The 12,788-nt window shown below is 35.7% G+C and overlaps 1 protein-coding gene across 1 annotated transcript; it reads left to right on the top strand.

Annotated features, from left to right (window-relative positions):
* Positions 1–334: 334 nt before the first annotated feature.
* On the top strand, positions 335–12,508 carry LOC119237466 (ryanodine receptor 2-like; the record flags this gene model as incomplete). The annotated part of the gene is made up of 4 exons (XM_037501504.1): positions 335–413; positions 3,734–3,846; positions 11,657–11,756; positions 12,412–12,508. Coding segments are annotated over 4 exons (389 nt in total), but the record flags the coding sequence as incomplete, so codon positions are not given.
* Between the last annotated feature and the right edge of the window lie 280 nt (positions 12,509–12,788).

Here is a 12,788-nt window from a genome sequence, read left to right as displayed (position 1 = left end):
GTAAGGTTGTACTTTTGCTCACATTATGACTGTCACAACTTGAGAGATGTACAAGCACCTCTTCAGTTACTTGTCTTCTTTAACTGGCAGAACACAATTCCCTAATCTTTTAATGAGGGCAAAAGAGATAGCTTTCCTTTATATCATCTCTCCTAATGAACGCTTTATAATACTGTCCTACTTTACATGAAAACCTGGATTTAGCACAGAAACTTTCAGACGTGAAGGAAAAGACTGATCCAGCAGAGATAGGCTGACACCAAACAAGGTGTAGAATTGAGTGTGAGTAGGACTATAAATGTCTAGTGACAGCTGCTGATTCTGTGTCTTTTAGTATCTGTGCTGCTTGTCCACTTCCCGATCTTCAACTGATAAACTGGCTTTTGATGTTGGCTTGCAAGAGGACACAACAGGTGAGCACCTTGGCCCACAGTGAGCTGTATTCTGAGAAAATATGGCGGGGATTGGACTAGAAGCAGTCAATTGGATGGGAAGCAGTGGAAGAGACTTTAGATGAATATTCTGGGAGATGGAGTAAATGACTTCCCAAGAAAGGTTTTTTTTCTTTTTTAAGATTTATTTATTTATTTATACAAGCACTGGGTACAGTCAGAAGTGCGGGAGGGTGAGAGAATTCACCAGAGCCAGAGTGGAGAGCAGAACAGGCAGAGTGACGAAGTACACTGCTGAGGAGCAACGGGCAGCAGGAAAAGTCTGCGTGCCATGTGGGACCCTCGACCGGCGGCCGGGCATCGAACCGGCGCTGCACAGGCTGTGGGCAGCTTCGCAACCCAGCGCTCAACCTCTGCGCCAGTGGAGAGGCCCCAAGATTTTTAGTAGAAAGAAGTGTGTATTGTTTCTGTTGATTAGTCATCCTACATAATTAGCTAAAGGTTCAAACCAGGCTTTAAACGTTATTCTTTTGAATTTGGGTAGGAGAATAGACATACTACACATCTCACAGCTGCTGATAGTATTAAGTGCACTGATTAGTGTATGGAGTATCACTGTGTGTCTCTTTTATCTTTAAAATATCTTTTATTCTGCAAATGTAACATACTCAACGTCAATATTCAAATAAAAAGGTGGGAAATACAGGTTTCTTTCCTTTCTACCGATTTGTCTAAAGAGACATGTATTTACATATTTTTGATTCTTTCTTTTGGAGAACAGGAGATACTTAGACAAGTAGGAGAACATAGACTTGTGTTTCAGTTCTCAGTGCTATGAGGATTTTGCTCTTTAGACACTTCTGTAAGATTTGACTCTTTCATCTTTTACAATGCACATGCAGAACTTTCACACTTAAAAATAAATGAATGTACAAATAGAAAAATAACAGAAACAGCCCAACTCTTTTTCCCCCCAAAATCTATTTATTTATGCACACAAGAACTGGGGTACAGGCCAGAGGTGAGGGGTGTGAGAGGGTTCACCAGAGACAGAGGAGGGAACAGAACAGGCGGAAACGTACATGTTCTGTGAAACTTACTTGTTCTGCATCGCCAGTTCTCATGCCTGCCATTATGTTGCCATAGATTATTCATCATCAATGTGGTTATTCATGCAGATCTAGAAGGTTCCTTTTATACACCACTCAGAGGAGGCACAGAGCAATGTAATAACTGGCAAGTGCAAAATACGAATGATAGGTTAAAAATACACTGCTGAGGGGAGCAGTGGACAAGTCAGGGGAGGCCTGCTGGGCCATGTGGGTCACCTCCCTAGCCGGAGATCAAACTTGTGCTGCAGTGGCTGGGGACAGCTTCATAGGTTGCATCCTAACCCCTGCACCACCAGTGAGGCCTCAGTGAAACAGTCCAACACTTATTAACTTGTCCCTTCAGCTCTATCCCCACATGCCCCCTCCCCAAGCTTAAAAAATACTTTCCCATATACAAACAACAAATGGGTAAAAAAAAACTGTGTTTATCAACCTACTTAACTTTCTAATAGACCAATACATTGCTTTGTACCAGGAATTCCAAGATTGCCTCACACCAAAAGGATCAGTGTAGTATTCTGATTTTTATTTCATTTTATATAGACTTAATATAGACTTTGCATTTTTACTAGTTTGTTTGGTTTTCTCATTTTAATTGATTTACTTCAGTACACTCTCAAAAGAAGTAAAAGATGTGCATGATCTGTAAGTTGATTTCATATGTTGAGATGTTTATATAATAGTCAACAACAAAGCAAGGCACTCCCTCTTCCTACATTCTGATGCTCTTCGACTGCTGTTTCCCCCATCACTCTCTAGTCTCTTTTGAATTACTAAATTATTTATTATGTTTATTGTTTGTTATGTACCTGCTGTGATCAGAATTAAACTCACAAAGCAGATACGTTTTTCCTTGTTTATTGATGTATCCCCAACTATCAAAGCAATGATTGACAAGTAGTGGGGACTTAATAAATGTTTGAGTGACTGAATGAAAAGCTCCCTACAGCTGTAAAATGTGAATTGAGAGAAAGAAAATAAGGAATTCTGCAAAGTGACATTCAAGGTAGACTATGGTTAATATAAGAAAAGCTGCTCAGGGCAAGGATAACATATGGACTACAAGAATGCTTAAGAGACATTATCTTACGATTCATTTTCTCAATTATGCAAGATAAATTTTTCTGAGTGCCTCGTTCAAGCTGGACAACTAGTGAACAAAACATACAAAGTACCTGCTCTTATGGAACTGACATTTGGCAGTGAGAAATTAAAAAAGAAGTAAAATGTAAGTTTGATGGAAAAGTAGTAGAGAAGTGTTAAGGGACAGAATAATAATTATTAGATGACAGATATTACAAAAAAATCTCATTTTTGAATAGAACTTATGTTTAGGTTTTAAAAGGAATTTTGAACAGATTAAAAATTATGTGCCTATGTTTGTGTGTTAGGTAATGGAACTGTAGAATGAAGAGTGATTATACTTGACCTGAGGCTTATTTGATTTAACATACCCATTTAATTTTATAATGTATCTTTCTATAGTAAGATTCTCTTATATTTTACTCTTGCATTAATAAAAGCAAGAACACTTTAAAAGAAAATAAAAGTAGACACAGGATAAATTTAAGTATGAAAATTGTATACATCTGCTTGAACCAGCATAATATAGTTTCTAAAACTGTTATAATATGACTGTCATTTCACAAAACTGCTTTTGAAAACCCAGTGACAAGAAACAGATCTTATTACAGAGAACAATGTGAATCATGTAAGTATATATGATTGTATAAAGAATGAAGTCAAATCAGTATGCCTGGTGAATTTAGCATCAGTAAATATTCATTTTAAAGCAGTTTGTGGTGAGGAAAAGCTCACCAAACTTCGCTACATGGCATAACCAATTTCTATGAGAAGAATCTCTGCATTTCAGTATATCTTTCCCTGTGCTAATTTGGCCTAATTCTTTTGATTTTCACGGTCTATGAGATCAATTTATATTAATTTTCAAATTTCTGAAGGTTGTGTGAGTAGGGCAATTTCATTTTAAGGAGACTGATTTTGAAAGTTTATTTCATTTCCCCTTTTTACTTTAGAGTTATGGCAGAGAAAATCAATTTAAACTAAAGGTGCTTCTTGATTCACCTTTTTTATTAATTATTTTTTATTAATCAAAAATTTTTTTCTTACATCATTGTAGTCCATATGATCCAGTGATTCCACTCCTAGGAATCTACCCAAAGGACACAAAGACACTAATTCATGATTCACTTTGCAAACATTCTGCAGGTGAAGCTTGTTGGTGGACTATTCATCCTGCCTCAAAGCAGCGATCAGAAGGAGAAAAGGTTCGAGTCGGAGATGACCTCATCTTAGTCAGTGTGTCCTCTGAAAGGTATTTGGTAAGTGTGGATCAAGCACTTGGTCAATGATAAGGTAGATGACAGGTCAGTAAAATTATCTCTAAAGTTTAGATTGTAAAATTTCTAGGAAATTTGATTGAAACAAGTCTGTCTCCCTATTTAATGAGTTATAAATAACTCCTTAAGTAGAGGAATAATGTGTCAGGCTTGTCAGATTTATTTAGACAGGCTACCCTTGTGCCCTTGGTATGCATGTCCATGATATTAATAATGCCTATTCTTGGATTATTTTATTAATAACATGTACATTCAGTCTTATCTGGAATTCAAAATTCCACAGACTTTATTGTGTACCCAATGAGAAGACTGTATTAATGAGATTGTAATTATCTGTTTTGGTATTTATGGAAGTCAATTGCTATATGAGAAATACTTGCTATGTTAAGAAAGGAGAAATATACACAATGAAAAACAACTTAGTCTCTCATTGACTTTTGCCTTGATTCAAGGAGGAGGTATTGGAAATGGAAAAATGAAGAAAGTCTTTTTATGTTTAATCTTGGGAAGTATTTTTTTGGGGAGGGGGATGGCCCATATATTTAACTTATTTAGTAAATTGTATTTTGTAAAGAATAATCATGTACAGAGTTTGCAGAAGATTGAAATGAGTGGAAATGTGAAGGATTCCAGTGCAAATACTCTTTTTTTGTTGAAGATGACAAAAGTAATTAAACAAATGTAAATTACATGAATATCCACATGAACATATTCTAGGTAGCAGAGTAGATTGTGATTGAACAAAAATCAGAAATAAAGCTTCTTCATAGTTTAGTGCACACTGGGATATAGAAAGTATATAACAAATCAAATTATTTGGTACAATTGATTTGGGATTGAGTAAGCAGTTGGTAACCCTTTACTCTATGGACCTGGAAGTAGGGTGATATGGGGGGTGTAGCAAATCAGTTTTAATTACCTACACGTTTTGTTCCCGTTTTGAAACATTCCTAGGAAGAAAGGTTGTTTCACTTGTTTTATAGAGCAAAGTAATGATGAAGACAGGGAAGTGCTGAAAAGTGCCTCTTGTAACTGACAGAAACTGTTACATTAAATAGAGTATCTTATGTTGCATAGCCATAAGGAGGCCTTGGTACAGCTCTCTGTTTTAGTCTCTTAACCAATGTAGGTAGAAACAGTTACTATGCGTACTTCTTGGACAATACAGGTGTGTTCGTTGGTCAAGTAAGTATTTTTATTTGTATTCTTTTAAAAAGATTTATTTATTTATACAAGAGCTGGGAGTACAGGCCAGAGGTGCGGGAGGGTGAGAGAATTCACCAGAGACAGAGCAGGGAGCAGAACAGGCAGAAGGAGTGAAATACACTGCTGAGGGGAGCAATGGGCGGGACAGGAGAGGTCTGCCACACCATGTGGGTATCTCCCTGACTGGCTGGAATTGAACCGGCGCGCAAAGGCTGCATACAGCTTCACAGCGCTGCACTCAACCTGCTGTGCCACCGGGGAGACCCCCAAATAAGTATTTTTAAAAATATTTTCTTACAACATTGTTCTCCCTTCCGTTGTAGTCCCCCTAGTTTTCCCACCACCATAGATCACTGTGATCTATCACCACTGTCCCTTGTGCTCTTCCCTCCCCTGATTTGACCCTTCTCCCTCCTGCTCCCCTGCTATAAGACTCAAATCTGTGGTCTACCTGCAAGTTCTGTCTTTTTCCTTGGCTTTTGTTTGGTTTTCCTGTGTTTCACCTATAAGTGAAACCAGTCAATATTTTTTTTTCCTTCTGACTTATTGAATAAGTATTTATTAAACCCTTGCTGTATACATGTGCTGTGTATGTTAAGGTGATATATTTTGATCAGGAGACACATTTTATCTATCTATCTATCTATCTATCTATCTATCTATCTATCTATCTATCTATCTATCTATCTATATTTTACATCATTGTTCATTTTTTAGCAATGTGTGCTTTCTTTTCTCAGGTGTAGCCCCCATAGAATTTCCACCAATAATTCACCCATGCACTATCACCACAATCCCCTGTGCAGATCCCTCCCTTGTTCTGATCCCTCTCCGTCCCCCTCCCTGGAGAATATCTCTAGTTTATAATTTTCTGTTTATTTTCGTTTGAGATGCACATTTTAATTTGTAATTTTACTTGGAAACCAAGAAGAGCAGTAAAAATAATACATGCAAACTTTTCAATCCTAAATTATAACTATATCTTATAGTTATACAGAATATTTTACTATTCTACATGCTCACTACTGGTCAGCCCCAGTAGAAGTGTGAGATAATAATTAACCATTTCCATACTCTTAGGAACTTCCTTAATATATAACCTAAACTGTAATATTTATTCACTATTTTATAGTGTTCTCATAAAGATCCTCTTTGATTAGTTTTGTTGTTTTTTTAATCTATATTTTTGTATAGCTATGCATGCTTTTACTGTACAACAAGTGTGTTTGTTACACATAGCAGAGTATTTGGATAGGATGACGTCCTTATGCAATAAGGAGTAGAAAATTTGGAATCTCACAGAGTCCAGGGTATTGATTTTGCCACTAAATACCTGAGAGAGTCCCTTAATTTCCTGAATTCTGACATTCCTCCTCACTATGGGAGGTGGAGGGAGATGATTAGGGTCAAAACAAGGGAGGTGGGAATTGTGTGGGGAATATAACCTAAGATGAAAATGCATACATTGTGCAAAAATGAAAAATGATGTAAAAAAATATATAAAATAAAATAAAAAAAAATATGTAGGGTTCAGGTGTCCTGCATTATAACTCAATTCCTATATATACCACATTATGATAGCTACTTAAATCTAGTTTCCATCCACCAATGTTCAATTGACCACCTTTACCTGACTCAGCCACAGTCCCCTCATCCTCTGGTAATCAACATTTTGTTCTCATAATTAAAGAGTTGCTTTTGTTTTGGAAAAAAAAATGTTGATGCTTATACTTAGCATCAGGGTTACTGTAATGAATCAATGGGGTAATAAATTTGAATATGTTTTGAATTTAAAAGTGCTGTTCAAATAATAGCAATAATAGTGCATGTTGTTCACCCTTTATTACCTTGGGAGATAAATAAACCTCATGATGAATTAAAATCCACAAATAGTATTCAAGCTACATTTTAGACAATTTGTTTCCTTTTTGGGTAACCTTTTATATAGTGCTAAAAACAGTAACCAACTAGATTGTTAAAATTTCATTTTCCATTGGTAATGAAGTCAGTGCATTTAGTGGTCCTCTCTATGGACATAGCATATAGTAGACCCGAGAGGAAAGGCCAAGACCAGGTAAAGACTACACATGGTTTCTGCTCTAAAGAATTAGAAAAAAGAAAAAAAACAACAACAAAACCAATCAAATAGGATCTTTGTGAGGATACTATAAAATAGTCAATAAATGTTACAGTTTAGGTTAGCTATTAAGGTAGTTCCTAAGGGTATGGAAATGGTTAATTTATTATCTCACATTTCTACTGGGGCTGACCAGTAGTGAGCATGTAGAGTAGTAGAATGTTCTGTTGATGGATGCAAGGACCTATATGGTGCTTAGTGAGAATAAGCAAAAGGTCAATAAGTGAGATAGTAAAAGGACTTTGAGAATAGACAGCCTTTATAATCCACATAGAGCTGAACTAGTCCACCTCCCTCCTACCCTCCTCCATTTTATATGTTGAGCCTTTGCATAGAATTTCCTGGAAAGAAAGGGTCATATCACTAAAAATGGTTATAAACCAATCATCCAAATAATGTCTTTTCTCATTTGTTGTTTCCTATTCTGTTACAAAATGATATCTTAATCCTCTTTTTGGGACTATTGGAGAGGAAAGAAAAAAACTTCCTAAGCCCCTGTTGGAAATATTTATTTTTTTCTTTAAGAGAAGGCTTTAGCAATGCAACTGAAAAATAAAGAGAAATATATAATTTAAATAAAGAAAACATGATCCAAGTAGGTATCACTGAGTGTGAAAATAATTCAAACTAAACAAAACAAGGAGAAGCATGCGAAACAATTTCACTTGGATTAGAAAGATGTAAAATCATCCCAGTATGCCCAGGAGTTTTCAATCCATGAATTCAATTGCCTGCATTGAGAACATTGATTTTTGACTAATTTTTTATTAACTGGGTAACATATAGAAACAGCTTTTTAAGGAACCAGGAAAATATTGTCAAACAACTCTTCTGAAAGTAATTTAGGAAAAAGAGAACCCACAAATCTAAGAGAGATGAAAATGCTAACAAGCTATTCTAGGTTTATAAGAATTTACCTGACCTCTCTCCTACTTACAACTGAATTTCTGAAAGAAATAGTGTTTGAATTTTTTAATAAGTTGCTGAATTCTTTCAAGTTGCATAAAATATTAATGACTAAAAAGACAACAAGGAGATATTTTCAAGCTATTTATTATACCGACTAGTACATTTTAGATTGATTTACCTTGGGCCTTTTTCCCTCTTTGTGGCTGGCTCAGTTGATGAAATTGTAGAATATTACATTTGGAAAGAGCATCTATTCTATGCTCCTGGTGTTTTCTCGGAACAAGAACAACCATGAAGCCCAAGGGGTAATATGTTTTGTTTACTAGTATTTCCTGCCATTGGGTGATAAATTATCCAGATTATTGCATCACAAGGGCCCAAGTTTCTGATACTTAAAAGAAAAATGAATAAGTAAATTAATGCTTCAGATGAGGACTTACTTCAGATCTTCTTAAAAATTTTAGTGCCCTTTGGCAATCTGATAAAGATTCCTGATTTCTAGTCACCATAATGTTTTTAAAATGGTAAAATAAATAGATAGGATTACAAGGAAAATATCAAAATACATACTAAAAATATCAAAGTACAATCCAGGTTATAACTCCAACTAATTTATAATATCTTTTCTATTTCTAAGATTTTATGCTTCTAGTATATGATGCTTGTTATTCAGAACACAGTTCTTGGAGCAGTGGCCTTGGTTGATCTCCCTCTCACCTCCTGCATTTTTGTTACCATTTTTTGACGAGATCTTTCAATGATTCATGTGTATTGGAACTTGGGAGTCACTAACATAAACATCAAGCTGAGACCAGGGAGCAAATCTATGCCCAAAGTCCCTGCACTGCTGCTAGTGTGTTGATGTTAGCATGTTATTGTATAAATCCTGCAGTAGTTACATATTTCAGCCTAAGGCCAAATTTGCTTTCAACCTCTGACAACATCTATTTTTGCTTTAAGGATAACTCATATTAGTTTCAATAATTGAAACTGCTACTGCATTCTGAATATTTAACATCACAGGCCTGACTAGACATTGCCCTTACTCACATCTCCCTTTGCTGTTTAAGCAGCACAATTAAATTGAAGCATCCCAAATAGTTCTGTCTAGAGAATATTTTCTTTAAAAGGACATTATTTAGATATCTTTTTATGATGTAATATGATTTTAAAGACATTTTTGACTTTTTCCAACAGGCTGAAAATTTCATATTTTTTATGGCTCATATTTATTATTTACCTGTGGGCTTAGATGTGATTTGAAAATTGCATTTTAGCCCTCTTCCTCCCCACATTATTTTTTCAATGCAGTAGCTTCTAATTGCCTAAAGTATGAGGTCCTTTATCTAGCTCCTGTTTGCTCTGCAGACCACTCTCTAACTCTATTTCTGAGTGTTTCCTTAAGCCCCAAAGATAAAGCTCACTGTTGTACTTCATCTCCATATCTCTCCAGAACTCACACACACTCTTGGTTATATCATCCTCCTAAGCAGAGCCACTTTGATAACCAGGGAGATCCAACACACTTCCAACTACATTTTTGTCTAAACTGGTTTACAAAAATTTATGTTTCCAACACAGTATGTTAACATTAACACACATACCCAAAACGGGTGTGTCCAAACTTATTTGGAGACACCATCTTGAAGGATATAAATGTGAAGCCAAAAGATTCTATTAGCTCCTCGAATCTGTTATTCCCTCGAAATACCATTTATCCTGTGAAAATACCATGTCCAGACCCATTAGGATGAACTGTGTTCCAATTAGTTTGGCTTAATGTGCTCTTTTCCCAATTCTTGTAGCACTTTGATGTCAATTCACCGAATATTTAAAAAATACTGTCTTGCAGCAATTTGTGTATATATTTTACCTTCTATTTTGGATGACAAGCACCCTTTGGGTGGGGAATGCATTCTATTAATATTTAGCACAATGCTTTATACATAGTATATTCTATGACTCATGGTGAGTGAACAGATCTATTGCAATATGGTATGAGCTTTTACTTGAATTCAAAAGTAAAAACATAAGCACCAGTATTTTGAATTGTCTTCTGATGGCTTGGTAAAATCTATTTTTTATAGTTTTTTGGGTGGTATATGCTGTTATTTTGCTCACATCATTGAAACAGGACCATTTATGGAATAACAAAATATTTTTTAACTGTTACACTACCTGTAAAGCACTGGCTTATTTACTTTGTTTACCAAAGGGAGAATGAAAAATACACTAATTATTTTGTGTAATAGATTTTTCTTGTTTGTGGATGCAGATGGCAAATGTATTGGTAAATGGTCACGGTATTTTAACATTGGGGAAGAAATTAGTTCAATACAGGAATCTCAGCTAGGATTATACATAATAATGACAAAGTGAGGTGAAGCAGAGGTTATAATAAAAGAGGTTATAATATGGTTGAGTTGAGGAGGGCTATTAAACCAAGTTATTCTAAGTGTAACGCATCAGCTGATGAGCTAATGCTATTGATTAAGTGATTTATTATTAAGTCAGCGTTTGTTATTTATTAAATTATTCAATAGTTTTAAATTATTGAAAGCTAATACATGTAGGTCAAATGTTGAAATTGCTTTGGTTTTGTGTTTAAGAGAAAGAAAATGAACTGTTTTTGCAGGTTATTTGGAAATAGTATATTTAGGTGAAAGAGATCCATAGGACATTGAAAAATTTGTAGAGTATAAGAGTGTGACTACTTCATGTTGTGATTGCTCTTCATCTAACTATGGAAGTCTTTTAAAGCTGAGGCTGTCATCAGCATCAGAAAAGTGTTGCAGAATCATTGCAAGGATGCTTGTGATGTTTCCTGTCATGATTCCAAGTTCCTGGTGTGTTTGAAATTCTAGAGGCAAGTCTTAGTTATTAGGAAAACAAGCAAGGCATTTGACGATACTCAATTTTTCTTATTCTTTGAAAACTCATACATTATGACTTTCATAGATATGAAATATATTATTTAAATTTATTAATATTTAATGAAGGAAAATGACATTTTTAATAGCTGAATTTTGGAGGAAATGTATTGTTCCTATTTTACATACCTACTAGGAAATATCGCCATCTAATGGAACATATATAAAATTGCAGATAAAAGTTCCTAAAGGACCCCATATAATTAAGACATTGGTCTAGCAGATTTCACATATTTCATTGTCAAAAAACTGTCACACTGACAGGTAGAAAGCATAATAATCATTTTAATAGTAAGTGCCTACTATCCATACAAGTTTTCCCATCAATAATCTTTAAAAAAAAGTCTGTTTTTACAAGTAAGTTCATTTTAGTTTATTTGTTTGTGTGTTTTCTGGCTAGTGCCTTAGGTAGCTCTTAGAATGAAAAAATGCCTGAAGTTAAATAGAAACACATTTTCTTCTAGTATCTTAATTTTTAAGTGACAGGGTTGAATAGACGTGCTCTGTGGCCATTTCCAAATGTGCAGCGAAAGTCTGAGTTGCTTATAGCACTTACGTGTTAAGTCTCACCCAGACCCTCAAGTGATGCCTCATTTTGCCTCCAATGCAGCACTTGTCCTATGGCAATGGCAGCTTGCACGTGGATGCCGCTTTCCAGCAAACCCTCTGGAGTGTGGCTCCAATCAGCTCAGGAAGTGAAGCAGCCCAAGGTAAAAGCTCCACTTCAATTAGAATCTTGTCCTTGATGAGAAGTTGACAATCACCTTTGGAATTGTGATAATGAACTTTTTATATCAAAATATTATGTAATGATGATACATGACATTTAAGAATCTTGTTTAATGGCTATTTAAAAGTGAAGACTGTGTTAAGATTTATCTTTCCTTATTTTTACACTGTTATCGGCTTTAAGCTTTACTGTCTTTTTTGTACTAGCTTTTTAGGGGTTGTTTTCTCCCATGTTTTGACCTCAGGGTATTGTTCAGTTAGGCTAATGTCAAGATTTATCATCTTCGAAGTAGAGGACTTAGAACTGGATCATGGCAGTGTTTTATACTTCAGGGATTCCCTGGAAATACCTGTATTTGTTCTGATTGTTTCTCACTTACCTTTCCATGCTTGTGGGTTTAGTGGAGTCCCATATGGGGTTGAGGGCATGTTATCTAATGGGAATATCCTTTATCATGGGATTAAGAGACCAGAACTCAGAGGTGGCAGCTGACAACCATCCATCTCTGTGACTTAAGCCTTCCTAGACTTCTCTTTCTCTGTCCATGAAAATAGAAGATTGGAACACATGTGCTGTTTGCATTATCAACATCTGATCATGACAGTTCGAAGGTGAATGATTCTCAATCCCTACAGGGTATCTGATTGGTGGCGACGTCCTCAGGTTGCTGCACGGACACATGGACGAGTGCCTCACTGTCCCTTCTGGAGAACACGGCGAAGAGCAACGGAGGTTGGTACTCAAACCTAGCGCCTTGAGACTGGCATTTTATTGCCTTGATATAATTTTTGCAATTAAGGATATAATCAGCTATTAATAGGTATGCTAAATAAAGCAAAAATAAGCTCTTGGACTGGAAGACCAAATAGTGGTTAGCAAAGAGAAGAAAGTGAATAAGGTCAAAGGGGATAATGGTATGGATTCTGCAGAATGGAACTGGACGTAGTGGTGAGCTGAATATAGTTTATATATGTGTTGATTTCCAGCAGTGCATGCCCAAAGCTTACATAAT

Source organism: Talpa occidentalis, unplaced genomic scaffold (assembly GCF_014898055.3).
Source record: "Talpa occidentalis isolate TD23 unplaced genomic scaffold, MPIMG_talOcc4v2.1 talOcc4.949, whole genome shotgun sequence".
In the NCBI taxonomy this organism is placed as follows: Eukaryota; Metazoa; Chordata; class Mammalia; order Eulipotyphla; family Talpidae; genus Talpa; species Talpa occidentalis.
Note: the sequence above shows the minus strand (reverse complement) of the source record. Positions and strands in the feature narration are given on the sequence as shown.